At 36.6% G+C, this 14,787-nt stretch overlaps 5 protein-coding genes across 5 annotated transcripts; 3 read left to right on the top strand and 2 right to left on the bottom strand.

Annotated features, from left to right (window-relative positions):
* Positions 1-60: 60 nt before the first annotated feature.
* On the top strand, positions 61-2,172 carry LOC106159178 (C-type lectin mosGCTL-7). The gene is made up of 3 exons (XM_087009367.1): positions 61-394; positions 681-878; positions 1,117-2,172. Exons 1-3 carry the CDS (start codon positions 331-333, stop codon positions 1,374-1,376), a joined length of 522 nt encoding a protein of 173 aa, XP_086865493.1. The 5' UTR covers positions 61-330; the 3' UTR covers positions 1,377-2,172.
* A 3-nt stretch (positions 2,173-2,175) lies between these two features.
* LOC147763215 (C-type lectin mosGCTL-7-like) lies at positions 2,176-3,156 on the top strand. Its single transcript, XM_087009366.1, has 3 exons — positions 2,176-2,276; positions 2,387-2,566; positions 2,723-3,156. The coding sequence occupies exons 1-3, from the start codon at positions 2,201-2,203 to the stop codon at positions 2,992-2,994; spliced, it is 528 nt and encodes a 175-aa protein (XP_086865492.1). The 5' UTR covers positions 2,176-2,200; the 3' UTR covers positions 2,995-3,156.
* A 228-nt stretch (positions 3,157-3,384) lies between these two features.
* On the top strand, positions 3,385-5,122 carry LOC106175242 (salivary C-type lectin 2-like). Its single transcript, XM_013557150.2, has 3 exons — positions 3,385-3,750; positions 4,003-4,182; positions 4,721-5,122. Exons 1-3 carry the CDS (start codon positions 3,687-3,689, stop codon positions 4,960-4,962), a joined length of 486 nt encoding a protein of 161 aa, XP_013412604.2. The 5' UTR covers positions 3,385-3,686; the 3' UTR covers positions 4,963-5,122.
* A 276-nt stretch (positions 5,123-5,398) lies between these two features.
* On the bottom strand, positions 5,399-7,787 carry LOC147763214 (C-type lectin mosGCTL-7-like). The gene is made up of 3 exons (XM_087007565.1): positions 7,580-7,787; positions 6,294-6,515; positions 5,399-5,871 (listed from the first exon to the last, which is right to left on the bottom strand). The coding sequence occupies exons 1-3, from the start codon at positions 7,662-7,664 to the stop codon at positions 5,624-5,626; spliced, it is 555 nt and encodes a 184-aa protein (XP_086863691.1). The 5' UTR covers positions 7,665-7,787; the 3' UTR covers positions 5,399-5,623.
* Positions 7,788-8,820: 1,033 nt separating this feature from the next.
* Positions 8,821-13,820, bottom strand: LOC106175272 (uncharacterized). The gene is made up of 2 exons (XM_087010107.1): positions 9,411-13,820; positions 8,821-9,107 (listed from the first exon to the last, which is right to left on the bottom strand). The coding sequence occupies exon 1, from the start codon at positions 13,125-13,127 to the stop codon at positions 12,129-12,131; it is 999 nt and encodes a 332-aa protein (XP_086866233.1). The 5' UTR covers positions 13,128-13,820; the 3' UTR covers positions 8,821-9,107; positions 9,411-12,128.
* Between the last annotated feature and the right edge of the window lie 967 nt (positions 13,821-14,787).

Below are 14,787 nucleotides of genomic sequence, written 5' to 3'. Positions count from 1 at the left end.
GACATGCTTCTATCATATCACCATGAACGAATTAAATGAGTATACGACCGCATTCAGAACAGTGAACTCACTAGTCCGAGGGTCAAATATGGCTGACCCACTTGAATACTTCCCACGGGGAATCTATTCAGTGTCTATAAGAGGACTAGACGGCAAGCTTTGTAGTGGGTGGCCATATTTGACCCTCAGACTGGTTAGTGCACTGTTCTGAACGCGGCCTATGCCGTGACAAGATAAAATACACATACGATATAAGGTGCCCAAGTGTTTAAGTTCCCAGTCATTTTTGACAAGCTGTTCTAACTGAGCATTTTAACTACGGATTAAAGAATGTTTCGACAATGTATTTTGATCATCATTGCCATGATATTGCAGGAACACGCACTACTGAAAGGTAGAGACCAACTGTTGCTTTGTATTCTTATGACTTTGAATTACGCGGGGGATCATTTCCTTTCAATGTATCAATGCACGTAAGTAATGCAAATTTTAAAAGAAAGTACGTCCTTGCACAGTAGTCCTATCACAGTAAATGTAGACTACTTCTGTTTTGTTTTTAAAAACGAATAACAAATTGATTTGAGATTCGCGAACGTTTGTGAATGTTTTACTTCACTTATGCGTGCTGACTATTGCCAAGCAATACCGTTCTGATACGGTTTACTTCGTATTTATTACAGGCGCTAGTATAAGTTCTGGTTATACATGCCGCCATGGCTTTATCAGGCTTAATGAGGGTTGTTATCTATTTGAGAACACTCACCCTGCTACCTGGACAGAGGCACAAAATTATTGCCTGAATTTTGGTGCTAAACTTGTGAGCGTGGAGTCTGCTGAAGAACATGAAGCTATCAGGTCGCATATTATGAAGTATTCAGGTAGGTGCTCTTCCAATTTCTCTAATATTATTCGTATCAAAAACCCACGTTAAACGGAGGAAAGCCATGCCATTGCAGATCCCGTTTCTAGTTAAAACATTTTGGGGATAAGATATTTTAATAAAAACGGATTAAACACAGTCAATTACCGATATCATTATCAATCAGGCAGTTTCAGGGCTTTAAGTTTGAAGAGCTATTTTCATAGCATCGCCATACGGAATGTGTGTCATTCCAGGTGCTTTTCGGTTGGGAGGTTTATGGACCAGTGGTAACGACATCGTGCACCACGACCACTGGGAATGGGCGTCTACACTGACACCTATCGGACCGTTTACTGCCTGGGCGACAGGGCAACCCAGCAAGCCTAACCAGCACTGTATACAATACTTCGCACGCGGAAGCCCTGTGTACTACTGGGATAATCTTAGCTGTGGCGAGAAAATCAATTTTATCTGCGAGCAGCAGCATGCAAACCCACTCGTCATTGGGTTTTAAAGGTTAAGCGTTGATGTTATATCTAATACGTCACTTTAGCAACAAATCTTATTTCCCTTGTAGAAAGTAGAATCAGTACTCAACTCGTCCATGCACATCGATTCGGTGTTTCGTACTTTTTCTGATTATATAATGTAGTTCCTAATTAATTTTACTTCAGTTATACCGCCATTGACATTTCAGAAAAAATCTAAACTACACGCACTTTTATTTCAGACATTTTTGATGGATTTTAAGATCTGAATTGTGAAATATAAGAAGGGTGTTTAGTCACTAAAATAGAACTTTGTGAAATTGCCATTTAATCAATCAAATGATTTACTTTTATTCGAACGGAATAAAGGAGTTAAATAAATTTTGTGTCTGGTATATTGATCAAAGGGATCATTTTTAGTTCAAATTTAGACGGGATATTGCGTCCTAGTTTTCAGTCAACGTATCATGGGAATAAATGTTACCTGTCGTGAAATCGGCCTGGGTAGACCTTCACTGTAGTGGTTCTTTACGAAATTCAAATGAGTGAAGTGATTTTTAAGGGGTCTGAAGTGACAAATGTATAAAAACTTGGAATTTGAAGTGAAGAGTAAAGAGAAACATTTTGAAAAGGTTCTAAAATAATTAAAAATACACATTTAGATTTTTTTTCTACACCATGGAATATGCGTGTTTACGTCATATTGTGGCTTGTCCTTATAATTCGGTGTTTCTTCGGCTGATAAGGTGAAACAGAAGATAAGGACGTGCAAGGTTAAGCTACAGATTGCTAAAAATAAAATACCTTTTCAGAAATACTCGTGTGAAATACGACAACCTGCATTTTCACGATGTTTAGTGTACTCTTTCATTCGTTTCTACTCATAGCATTTGGCGGCTTTTTTACAGCAGTGTCAACGGACACAGGTAGGTTCAGTATATCAGTCAACAAATAAATTCTTGTAGTCTTTAACTGAAAATATCCAAGCACTAGTATACATCGTAACAGCTATCACATTACTCGAATCGTACTTTAGGAGTAATCTGTCGCCATGGTTTTACTAAACTGGGCAAGGGCTGCTATTACTTTGACAACGCGCATACGACATCTTGGCCAGAAGCCCAAATGTACTGCCTTAATCTGGGATCCAAGCTTCTGAGCGTGGAAACCAAAGAAGAGCACCACGACATCGGGGCATACATAATGAAATATGAGGGTAAATATATTTGCAATTATGTTGCCATGAATCATTGCTGCTTTATGATAACCTGGGACACCCATTTTCTGCCAAAATAATGAACGCATATTGCTTTATTAACTTTAATTTCATACAAAAATTTATCCTCGAACTTCGAACTTAAATTTTTTCAAGGTTCTTTTCCGTTAAGACATTTTTGGACAAGTGGCAATGACATTGTTCATCCTGGGAGATGGATGTGGGCGTCCACACTGCAAGTGGTTGGCTCATTTACCGCCTGGGAAAGGGGAGAACCCAATTCTGGCCAGGGCGGGCAGCAACATTGTTTGTATTACGCTGGCGACAACGCAAACCACATCCCGTACAGATGGTACGACGGGAACTGCGCGTCGAAGCTGTATTTTATTTGTGAGCAGAGTGCCGAGCCGATGATTATAGGCCGTTGATTTTGCCGTTCCTTATAATTCCAGTATTAACATTTTAAATTCCCGTTGAGTGTTAACGAGAATTACTAGTATGCTTCTTATATTGGTCTAAGAATCTTGCTTTCTTGCGACTTTTTGAATCAGAAAAATATATTCTGCTCGAAAAGATCTACTCTCTGGTGTATATTTTGTAGTAGAATTAAAAAAAAGGCAGTGTGTGTGTGTGTGTGTGTGTGTGTGTGTGTGCACGAGCGTGCAGGAGCGTGTGTGATTGTGTCTAAAGAATTACAATCTCTAACGATCGATTTTTCACTAGGCTCTTATTGGTACATCCAAATAATAGGAGCTCTTACCCAAGTCTTGAAACTGCTGTAATTAGCATGCTGATTTATACAATCTCTCTCTCACTCACTCTCTCTCTCTCTCTCTCTCATGCATACGCACACAAACATACTTCTATGATGAAGTATCAGCAAATATCTTTACCAACCCCGTGTTGGGAATAAAGATTAAACTGTCTACCAAATCGTGCCTTAAGGTCAACTGGACAGTTTAAAAGGTTACGAGCAGATCCTTCCCAAGTCACGAAAAATCAAATGACCATTTGGTTGGTTCTCAGTCTGTTTATATAATCAAAACCATTGCTTTAAAATGTCATTTAGGCTGAATATAGAAATAATTGGCATGGTCAGTATATTCAGGAGTGTATTGTGATGGGTCTGACTAGCCTTCTCGTTGCCATAGCCTCAGCACTATTGGGACAATGCCTGGTCGCAGGTAGGACGCTTATTACGACGATCTTCTAATGCTAATTAAATTAATCGTGTCTTTTAATTTTGATTTAATTAATCGTTTATTTTACCATTATGCTCTGAGTCATGGTATAAAGTAGTTTGATGTAATTTTAATCTCAATATTTTTGGAATAAGTAACCATCAGCTTTTGGTTGCTCATGGCTACATGTCTTTAATAGATGTTACGAATTTTTTTATTTTGTAATACACGATGGTATGCTGTTTTGGTTTCCAGGTGTAATCTGCCGCCATGGATTCACAAAACTGAACAACGGTTGTTATTATTTTGACGGCGTCCACCTCTCCACTTGGACGGAGGCGCAAAGTTACTGTCAAAATTTTGGCGCCAAACTCGTGAGCGTGGAGAGTCAGGACGAAAATGCCGCAATTTTGTCCCACATGAAGCAGTATCGAGGTAAGTACACTGCCAAGTTGAATGAGAAATGAGTCAAATTTTATCATAATAGAAAACGGGTGAAAATGAGAAATGGCCAAAATTCTTACTGAACATCAAAATTGCTCTTATAAACGCTAAAATACTTTTGAGCGTATTTAAATAAAATAAAACTTTTATATTTGATACTGAAAAAGCATCGAAATCAACATTAAATTCGTAATTTAAATAACATTGTCTCGTTAACAACTGTTAAGATTAATCTACCTTTTAAAAATATCGAGTATATGTTTCTTTACAAATGGAAACCGATGAAATATAAAGCCATGATTTATACAAGGTGATGCATTTAAGTTTCGATTTGACAAATTAAAAAAAAACACAATATGGACATACTTTTTGTCCAGATACCTCCCATTTGTTATATCTTCCCAAATCCGTCAGTTCTTGTATGAATATTATGCCATTAAATGAGGTTCTCCTGTTTTGAAAGTCTATTGTTATCTGTATGTTCAGGTACTTTAACAATTATCATTCAAAGACCATTTTACCTCTCTAGGCGCCTTCTCTAAACTGGATTTCTGGACAAGCGGTAACGATATTGTCCGCAACGGAAGGTACGAATGGGCGTCCACCCTTCAGCCCGTGGGCCCTTTCACAGCCTGGGCCAAAGGACAGCCCAGCGGGGGCCCACAGCACTGCTTACACTACCACAACTTTGAATGGGACGACCAAACTTGTGACGTCAAAAATAGTTTTATTTGTGAACAGAATGACGACTCGGATGTGTTTGGACGTTAAGTTCTTGTATTCCACGACTTTGAATGGCCCGACCAATTTTGTGATGTGAAAATGTTGGTTTATTTTTAAACTGTGATGATTTTGGACGTTAATTTCACAGTGGTGTTAATATTAGAAAAGTTTAAGTGTAAAAAAACTTGTAATACATTTGATTGAGATGAGCATGACATTATGTTGTAACTCATTTGAGTGGTTTTGAAGAATACTGAATGACTTCATTAACAAAACATGACATTCAAAGCATTTCTGAGTTTTTTAAATTCATTCAGAGCTTATTTTTATTTGCTCAATGTGCGACTCGTGGCTATATCGCATCTTGAAGATGGAATGGCTTTTAGACCAATTTTCATCTATAATTCAGATAAAATATGCAAGCGCATATGATGCTCAAGGGCAGTCATGTCGATATATCAGAAGATGAATACTAGTCCATATGTTCTGCAGTCTCTCATTAGCCTGTATTTTATTTGGTAAAATGGATAAACATGCTTGTCAGTTACATATTTGAAGTACCATAACATTTAAACATCATGGTGTGATATTTGCAATAATTTTAATTTTTTCAAGTGCATATTTTAATATTTTAAAGCACGCAAATGAAACAAAAGCCTATACCCGTATATTGTCCTAATTTAGCTTTTCGTGGCGTTATTCAAGCGACTTAAGACCGAAGATGATATTCACAAATATATTGGTTCTTCGTGAGACAATTTGAATTATTCCACTCGTAAAGATACCGACCATCGACAGGTTTGTAAACGCTCAAGCAACGCTCATCTCCGTAGTTGGGTTCCCATAAGCCCCATGCCGTGAAGGGGCCCACGGGAGCCAAGGGTGATGTCCACACCCATTCGCCTGCTTTCAGGAGGTCGTTGCCACTAGTCCAAAACCCGCGGAGTGGAAAAGCACCTGCAGGGATACGAATTTACGTCAGCATGAATAATAATTTAAAAAATATTTTGACTTTAGAAATTAGTAAACAAACAAAATTAGCACAAAAATACAAAAATCAAAATAATAAATAAATAAATAATACAAAAACAAATACACACACACACACACACACACACACACACACACAAGTTGAAAAGCTTACATATACACACATAAATCAACTTAACAACATGGTAAATAATTTGGATATGGACGGCGACGTTCCACTTTGACGTAAAAAAATTAAAAATTCTTTTAATAATAAATTAATACTCGAGCGTTGGCATTAGAAGTTAAACAAGATGTTTATCGAGAGAGAAAAATATGTCAGATGAGTTACTGACGGGAAACCAATATACCAATTTCTATTTTATAAAATTACAAATAAATTCCCTTACCGTCCCATTTTATCAAAAAGTTCCTTATTGCCGTGTGTTCTGCCTGAGACTCCAGACTGACCAAGGAGGCACCCATAGCTTCACAGCGAGTATGAGCTGTATACCAGTCTGCCAGGCGGTCTTGGTCGAATTCAAAATAATAACACGCGCCGTTCAGGGTGACGAATCCATTCGGACAGCAAGTCGACAGTGGCGCCGCGTGGCGAGGAGAACGAGGAACATCTGGAAAAAGCCGGGAACACCTAGGATCCAAGATAATCTTCTTTCCTCAGATCGATATACAGGCCCGTAGCCAGCAAAGTCAAAAGGGGGGGTTCTTTTTTCTGAAAAAGTGGACCTTTTTTAATGAACCTTGTGTACCTAGATCAAATTGTACCCAGAATGGACCTTTTTCTGACAAAAAGGGCGGTCCTTTCGAACCCCCCGAACCCCCCTGGCTACGGGCCTGATATAATAATAATAATAAATACGATAATATATAGATTTGTTAAACATCATATAACTTTGGTTTACCATAACGCGACTTATAAAATCCAATGAAAATAAGTCGCACCCTTATTTTTGATCATTTTTATGACAACTCTCGACCACTCATCAAACACGTTATTAATGTTATAAATGGCAAACTGTTAGATCTACGTTCGCATACAGCATACTTCAACGTTTGTGTGAAACTTTTTTTTTGCAAGAAAGTTAAGTTTCCTTTGGTTTCCGTTGATTTTACGTAGGCCTATTGGGGATAGAAATTGAGAAACTTACAGGCCTACGTACTAGTCTTAAGGAGAAAATTTATTGAAGGGCCCTGAAATTTTTTGGTATTTTAGAGGGCGAACGGTGCCAGTTGGTACGGTTTAGAACTAAGATTCAGCTAGTCAAAAGTTTAATTTAAAGAGGGGACCGGAAATCGAAAGGGGGGGGGGCAGGACCCCTCTAAATCCGCCACTGGTATCGCATAATCAGCGTAAAATGGGTCAACCGATTTAATCTGTTACGAGTTGCATAATACAATGAAGAAAGCCAATCGTCTAGTTCAAAATGTTCTATTTCATTAATCGAGTTCTTTAAACGTATTTGATATCTGCATTAAGATCATGGCCCATTAACATTTTACCAGTATGTAGAAATTTTATAAAGCGTCGATTAACATGATTGAAAAGTGTTAAGATTTACAACACCTTATCCACCTTCAGACCACAGAGGAGTCCTCTTCAAGGCAAAATAATTAGAAACACGTTAAGTAAGCTTTTCATAGATTTGTTCTTTGTAAGTTAATTTAAGTCACTTACCCAACCTTGTCTCCTCTGCTGATACCGATGTCTCGAAAATGAAAACAATAAGTAAATGCAAAGACCGCTTAAACGCAACAGACATTTTCAGGAACCTGTTGAAATGCCAAGGGTGTCACTCATCATTGAAGGGAAGGGGGTAGAAATTATATGGAATATTTCCCCCTGCTGCTACAATGACTCTCGGAATCTGGATGTAGGATTACATGTATCCAGATTCCTGTACTATAGATTTGAGAACTAGGTGAAATGGATGTTCAGTCTGAAATTGCTAGTGCTATTTTGCGTAAATGAATATGCTTAGAATCCATCTAATATAAAACGATTAAAAAGCCCAGAAGTTAAAAGATTTCCTGTCAAAACCATGAATGTGGGATTCACATTTCTTCGCAGAAGGTACCGTTGAAAATAAAAACGCCCTCAAGAAGATGATTGCATATATGTAGGTTTATTACGTGCTGACGCCGCCAGGGTCGAAAGCTTTTCCGAACCAACAAAATACAGTTCAAATTCTGTTGTCCATATCAACAGTCATCTCGGCGAATGATACACATAATGGGTTGAAGAGCATCTTCACACCAAAATCAAATCAAATCTACCTGACAATATTGGTAACGTTTATACAATAGACAGCTTATGGTGCCCTCCCCGGGCCTAGTTGGACAGACCCAGTGTCCTACACTAACAGGCTGTCAAGTCAGAGAGCTGGTCTGTGGGAATGGATGCATCTGGGTGATCATGGGATAATCCCTACGTGCTGTAAGTGGACAGAGGTAGTTTGGCAATAAATAAATAAATAAAAATTATGAAAATACTAAAAAATTATCAACCTCAGACCAAAATTTGGTTTTAATTCAGTAAATTCAATCACTTATTTAATTAAATCAGTGAAATTATCTGTGCCTCACTAGTACGATTAACGACAATTAACGGTCCTTTTTGAGCAATTTTATTTTAATAAATATTATATTAACTTAGGGACACACAGCGTAGAGGTAAATGTGAAGTTGAGGGACCGGTCATTAATTAAGGAGAAAATGCCTGTGATCCCCCACCAAAAAATCAATCAATCAATAAATAAATAAATAAAAATAAAATCGATCCCCAATGAGATCAGTTCTTTTCAGGTCCTCCCTCGTTGGTTGATAAAAAAAATCAGGAACCCTCCTAGAAAATGAATTTATGAACTCTGGAAATGTTATTTTCACCATGACATAAAAAGTATGACAAAAACACTCCTCTCAAGTGGATACTTTAATGAAAAATTCCATGTGCAAATTGAATGGTTTTACAAAAACTTTTGGAGGTAAACATTGTTGATTTTTCTCTTCAGTGTAGGCACTCTGTCATTAGACAGAATTTAACAGTACTGTTGTGAAATCGTTGAGACAGTGGAGAATATATGTAACTCATGCTTTATTTCAACGTTCAGTTCAGTTAACATTTTGTAATTCACATCTCTTATGTCGGTACAGCAAATGGACAAGTCAGCGTATCAACAAATCATCAAGTCAGCAAGGTACATAATCTAGGAAAGAAAACAATAAATAAATTAAAGAAAGAAAGAAAGAAAGAAAGAAAACTATATAAATACTTATACATGTACATCTGAACATTTAAATTACATACATCAAATACATAACTGTATTTTACTAGATATATTGAACATTACATCAAGTCGGCTTTATATAGCGAGACTTGAATCTGTTATATCTATTCGATGAGCACAAATAATATGGAATTTACCTTATAATGCAATATCCATAATATAATTTTAATTAAAACGTTAAAAAAAATGAATTACAGCAAGGTTTTACATTTGTACATGTACATGTATGATGGTCCAGGGGAAATGTCTCTGCTCGTATGCTGGGGATCTGGTATGTCTCCACTCAAATAATGAAAATACATAGAAATTATCAACCTCAGACCAAAATTTGGTTTTAATTCAGTAAATTCAATCACTTATTTAATTAAATCAGTGAAATTATCTGTGCCTCTCAACAAACTCACGACTTTGGTTATAATACAGGTTTATTTCTGTTAGCGTAAGTGTACATAGGAGCCTTAGCTTTACAATATAGACGACAACCTTCCTGCTCCAGAGCTAACCCTGTACTGACTTCTTCTCAACATTGCTAATTTTTAAATCCCTTGGGAGGGGGGATGACTGACTGAGGACATTCCTGGTTACTATTGGTCAGGTTACCTGTCACTCAGCAGCATCTACTTAATTTAATAGATAATTCGTACAATTTACAGAATACAGAGATACAGACAGGATATATAACATTAAATGTAGACGAAGGCGGCTACATAGTAATTTTCCGTCTCCATAAAACAAAGGTGAGGTAGATATGCAAAGATTTACATAGTCTCAATTAAACACAGGTATGGTAGGACACAGTAATTATTTTCTGAAACTGGTTTCATCCACAACAATAAAGAAAGTCTCACTGGGCTATTTAGATAACTTTCTGGTTTCCTTAGATCAGATAAGTCACAGGATATGCTGTCCATTGTCAAGGTGAAGGTAATGCACGTAATTAAAGATATATACAGGAAGAAATTTTCTTTAATTACGTGCATTACCTTCACCTTGACAATGGACAGGAAGGAAGGTTCAGCTGTAATCAAGTGGCCCACTGGCTGTAGTGTTTCTTTTTTTTTAATATAAATGTCAAATAATCAGGAAAATAATCATGCTAAATAACTGTGCTACATGTACATGTGCCACTGTATTTCATACTAATGGCCACACCCTACCAGGTGCGCTAGCTAATATACCAATATTTTACCTTTATTATTTATACAGAAAACTAATAAATACAATGCTCAAATATATTTTGATAAGATAAACACTTACATTATGATTTCTCTGTACAATTGTTACAATACACCATACAACGTTGGAAATAACGGTAAAATGCAGGAGAGACCCTACTTGTGCAAAATCCTGTAGCGTTACGACTCGGTTACATTCAAAACAGGCGCGCTACTCACGCAAGTCATGAAAACTACTCACACCTTGTATATCTAAAACAAGGAATCTAGCACTTACACCTTGTTCATATAAAGCAATGAATCTGGCACTTACAACTGTAGATAGTAAATACTACAGAATTTATTCTACTCATTCTTATAAAAGAAAATTTGTATTTTGGTCAGGGAAAAATTGAATTTTATAAAAATCAAGGCAAAACCAGGGAAAAATATTTTTTTTATTTTTTTTCTGCAGCTGTGGCAGTCTTCCATCAGTCTAAATCACCTTTAATTGCTGATTGAAGCCATGAGTTGTACTTTTAACTTTCATCGTCATTTTCAAATTTCATGACCCCTCCATAATTTTTGCGTAAAATCACCCATTTTCATCTCCATCCCCCCCCCCCCCCCCCAGCCCCTTCCAACTTATTATAATAATGACCGGTTCACAAGTACGCCAATGACATAGTGGTCAAAACTGATAAATACTAGCCTACTGTTCATAAATGTAAGGTGCGTCACGGCAGATCAGACATGAATAGAAGTATGTAGCCTACCGCACCCTTTCTTCATGATAACATCTTGATGCATTTGTTTCTTTGAATTCCTCATTTTATGAAGGGTCCCTTCATTGCCTTTTAAACACAGTTACAAATGACAAAAGAGCTGCTGCTTGCCACTTCCCACTTTTAATGTTTCGAAAATGCACCAAGGCTTACTTGGTGATATGATCTAAACGATTCAAATAAGCAAAAAATACAGTCACACGAGATGATCACTAGGTCAAAATATTGTGACCAAGAAAAATCATTTTAAAAAATAATTTTTGTTCAAATAGATCAAGCCCATTTATTTCACATTGGTTCTTCAATCTTGTCGCAAAAGTCATCTTTGAAAGTAAAGAAACAGAAAGCAGATAGCGTGGACCCAGCACAGATTTAACTTCCACGTTACCTTCCATGACCATCCACCAATAAACTGACAAATATCAAATCATGGTATCTAATGGGGGGGGGGTTAAGGAGGAAATCTACGTCCGTGCCCATAACCCCAAGCCTGTAAGGAGACTGGGTAGACCAAGTTGTCAAACATATACTGACAGTCAATGAAAATGCATCAGAAAACTTTCGATTCCAACCATATAAACAAATGCACTTGTTTGGTCAAAAAGGAGTCACCTTGTTTGACTGAATAATGGGTCATATTTCACACAACAAGTGTTATTTTCTTAATGTTCCAAAGGAACTTAAAATATTATTTGACAAATAAATGTTGCGTTTTCATTGACTGTCAGTATACATGTATGGGGCAGCAGTGTAACTGAGACACTGGAGATTGCGCCAACTCATACAGTAACACACTCTGAGGAGGGTCACACCAGTGATCAAAATCTTTGTTAGGTGCAGCTCAAGTAAGTCTAGAGATTGAAAAGTTTAAACACTACATTAACTTCTTCATCATTCCATCTTTTTTCTTGTAATTTATTAATTTATCAAGTAAAAATTGCTAAAATACTACAGAATTGTTTACATTCAAATTGCTACAAATATACACAGTTTAATTCATTTTAAGCAAAAACGTTTTTAAACAAAGCTACAGGATATGGCTGCTCCTTTGCAGGATCATAATCCTCATTTTCACTTTTGGCCATCTGCTGTGATATGCTGTCACCATCACTTTCAAGGCGGATCAATTTTTCATCTAGGCCCACTTCTGTATCATTGACAGTTTTGACCAATGTATGTGATACTCCATCACTATTGTGGCAGTCTAAATTTTTATCATGGTTGTCTTCTATATGATACTGTGTATGTGATTTCAGAATGGATGACTCATGAGTACTATCTTTTCCTTGTTGATCACATTTCTTTCTGCTGAAAAATGCCCTGTAACACAATTCACACTCATATGTTTTCTGTTTATTTTTTCTTTCATACGAAATGCCATTACTGTTTAGAGTATCACGGTGTGGGCAATCAAACAGTTTCTCAACATGCTGGAGACTTTCATGCTGAATGCGTCCATCTTTATGAAAGAGATTTTCATGTCGAATGCGACTACATTCATGAGCAAATGTCTTATTACAGTATTGGCATTCGTACTGTTTCTTACCAGTGTGGATACTTTCATGTCGAATGCGACTACCTTTTTGAGAAAATGTCATATCACAGTACTGGCATTTGTACGGTTTCTCTCCAGTATGAATTCTTTCATGGCTAGTGCAATGGTGTTTTTTAGTAAATTGCTTATCACAGTACTGGCATTTGTACGGTTTCTCTCCAGTATGAACTCTTTCATGTTCAATGCAATGCAATTTTCGGGTAAATGCCTTATCACAGTGCTGACATTTGTACGGTTTCTCTCTAATGTGAATTCTTTCATGCTGAATGTATTCAGATTTTTGAGTAAATGCCTTATCACAGTACTGGCATTTATATATTTCCTCTCTTGTGTGAATTTTTTCAGGAACAACAGAAGCATAGTTAAGAGAAACAGTTAGTGTTTTACAGTCTTCATCTTGGTTACCTTGCATGTTGTTCTCAAATTTTGGGAGGTTACTTTCCATGGCAGAATTTGATTTTAGTTTTCTGTTGCTATTTCAGTGAGAATCCTTTGTTGTAAATCAGAATATACAGGGTACCTTTCTGGTAAGAACACAATATTTTCCTAGATTTTGGAGTGGCATTTACTTTCTTTGTTGCTCTTCAAGATTCATCGAACTTCTGAAAATGAGGTCAATATCTCACCACTTTCCTGATATCCATATAGTTTTTCTTTCTAGACAAAGGGTTTTCGTTTTCATGCAAGTTACTCGTACGTCGACACTAACGAGATTTCTCTTAAAATTATCCCCGATGAACAACGCAATGCTGTTTGCGAATAAAAGTCAGCACAGGCACTTGTATGATCTCTCCACAGTGTCTACTCTCAAGTGTAGACCACAATACCTTAGTATTTTTCATAGATGGCAAATAATTGACCCTCCGCAGTTCAGCTAAACAGAATAATTTCTGATGACCTTTTAGTTAATTTGATTTGCCCACAGTTCCTAGAATTTTAAAAATATCAAAGAAGTCAAGTCCTAGCGAAGATGAAGTCAATCCTTGTCGAAGTTTCAATAACCTGCCATGCCCAAAGTCCAACCAAACTGACCTTTGAAAGAAGCAGATACAAGTAGACAAAGAAAAAAATGAACTCCATCGATTAGCAACTCTTATCCTAGGCCCAAAGCCGGATATTGCTCAAAGAGGGAGCTCATAAAGTGATGACGTCAGTATAGGCCCCTTGTAATGTGATAAAAGTTAGTCAAGCCAGCATTGAGATGGCATCGAGCTGTAGTGAACCGTTAATTAGTACTGATAGTCTTCCAAATTTGCATACTGAGATATGCATATTTGTTTAAGTTTTAATTATTCAAATGTATATAGACATGACAGTTTGCATGCGGTGAACTATTAATAGTAGGCCTATTGAGAGCTAATTTCCATATATGTGATTTACATATTCGTTAATGCAAATTGTACCCACAATTTAATTTTAAGTTCTTAAGGCATGGCATGTCGCATGTCAATCATAGAAGTTAATTTAAAATGTAAATGAAGTTCGTGTATATTATATAAAAGCAGTGACAGGGAGAGAGTTAGGGGGTGACAGATACCACAGAGAGAGATGGTAGAAGAGACCGGAGTCTTCAGTTGGTGCTAGGATCCAAATCCTAGGTTGGTGGAATAAATCATGTAGCAATAAACTATTCCTGCCTGTCTCAGTTGACTTATTGGTGAAATAGTAACTCTAAGAAGGTGTGTATAACCACCGACAGGTTATTACAGATTGCCAGTGGGGTGTTCTGTGAATTGACTTTGAAAACTTTACAAAAATATCATAACATCTATACTTTTCAACGGAATTGTTTAAATTTTTACTGTTGAAAAAAATAAATAAATGTAAATGTACTCTGGAAGTTTTTTTAAATACCAACAATATAATAATCAACAGTTTCAATATACCACTAGCGTATTTCTCAATTTAGCATAACGTTTGCCTTTTTTAAGTATTATCTTCCACTTGAATTTTCATGGAGTTCCAATGATGTTCAATGCAAACATAATGCATTTAAAACGTAGAAGAAATAACATACTTTCAAACATAATAATAATTTTCAGTAAAATTTTGAAAAAAAAAGATAAATAAATAACAGACAGAATAATAAAAATAGATGCATTGAT

This window comes from Lingula anatina, chromosome 3 (genome assembly GCF_051362555.1).
Source record: "Lingula anatina isolate TDL-2025a chromosome 3, LinAna3.0, whole genome shotgun sequence".
In the NCBI taxonomy this organism is placed as follows: Eukaryota; Metazoa; Brachiopoda; class Lingulata; order Lingulida; family Lingulidae; genus Lingula; species Lingula anatina.
This window is presented reverse-complemented; position numbering and strand designations above follow the sequence as displayed.

Bases quoted from the DNA above. Each gene is read 5' to 3' on its own strand.
- LOC106175242 (XM_013557150.2), top strand. From the start codon at position 3,687: ATGGGTCTGACTAGCCTTCTCGTTGCCATAGCCTCAGCACTATTGGGA. The intron at 3,751-4,002 runs GTAGGACGCTTA...TTTGGTTTCCAG, and splicing joins GGGACAATGCCTGGTCGCAG to GTGTAATCTGCCGCCATGGA. The intron at 4,183-4,720 runs GTAAGTACACTG...TTACCTCTCTAG, and splicing joins CCACATGAAGCAGTATCGAG to GCGCCTTCTCTAAACTGGAT.
- LOC147763215 (XM_087009366.1), top strand. From the start codon at position 2,201: ATGTTTAGTGTACTCTTTCATTCGTTTCTACTCATAGCATTTGGCGGC. The intron at 2,277-2,386 runs GTAGGTTCAGTA...ATCGTACTTTAG, and splicing joins AGCAGTGTCAACGGACACAG to GAGTAATCTGTCGCCATGGT. The intron at 2,567-2,722 runs GTAAATATATTT...AATTTTTTCAAG, and splicing joins ATACATAATGAAATATGAGG to GTTCTTTTCCGTTAAGACAT.
- LOC106175272 (XM_087010107.1), bottom strand. From the start codon at position 13,127: ATGGAAAGTAACCTCCCAAAATTTGAGAACAACATGCAAGGTAACCAA.
- LOC147763214 (XM_087007565.1), bottom strand. From the start codon at position 7,664: ATGTCTGTTGCGTTTAAGCGGTCTTTGCATTTACTTATTGTTTTCATT. The intron at 6,516-7,579 runs GTAAGTGACTTA...GGCTTTTTCCAG, and splicing joins AGCAGAGGAGACAAGGTTGG to ATGTTCCTCGTTCTCCTCGC. The intron at 5,872-6,293 runs GTAAGGGAATTT...GTATCCCTGCAG, and splicing joins CTTTTTGATAAAATGGGACG to GTGCTTTTCCACTCCGCGGG.
- LOC106159178 (XM_087009367.1), top strand. From the start codon at position 331: ATGTTTCGACAATGTATTTTGATCATCATTGCCATGATATTGCAGGAA. The intron at 395-680 runs GTAGAGACCAAC...TATTTATTACAG, and splicing joins GGAACACGCACTACTGAAAG to GCGCTAGTATAAGTTCTGGT. The intron at 879-1,116 runs GTAGGTGCTCTT...GTGTCATTCCAG, and splicing joins GCATATTATGAAGTATTCAG to GTGCTTTTCGGTTGGGAGGT.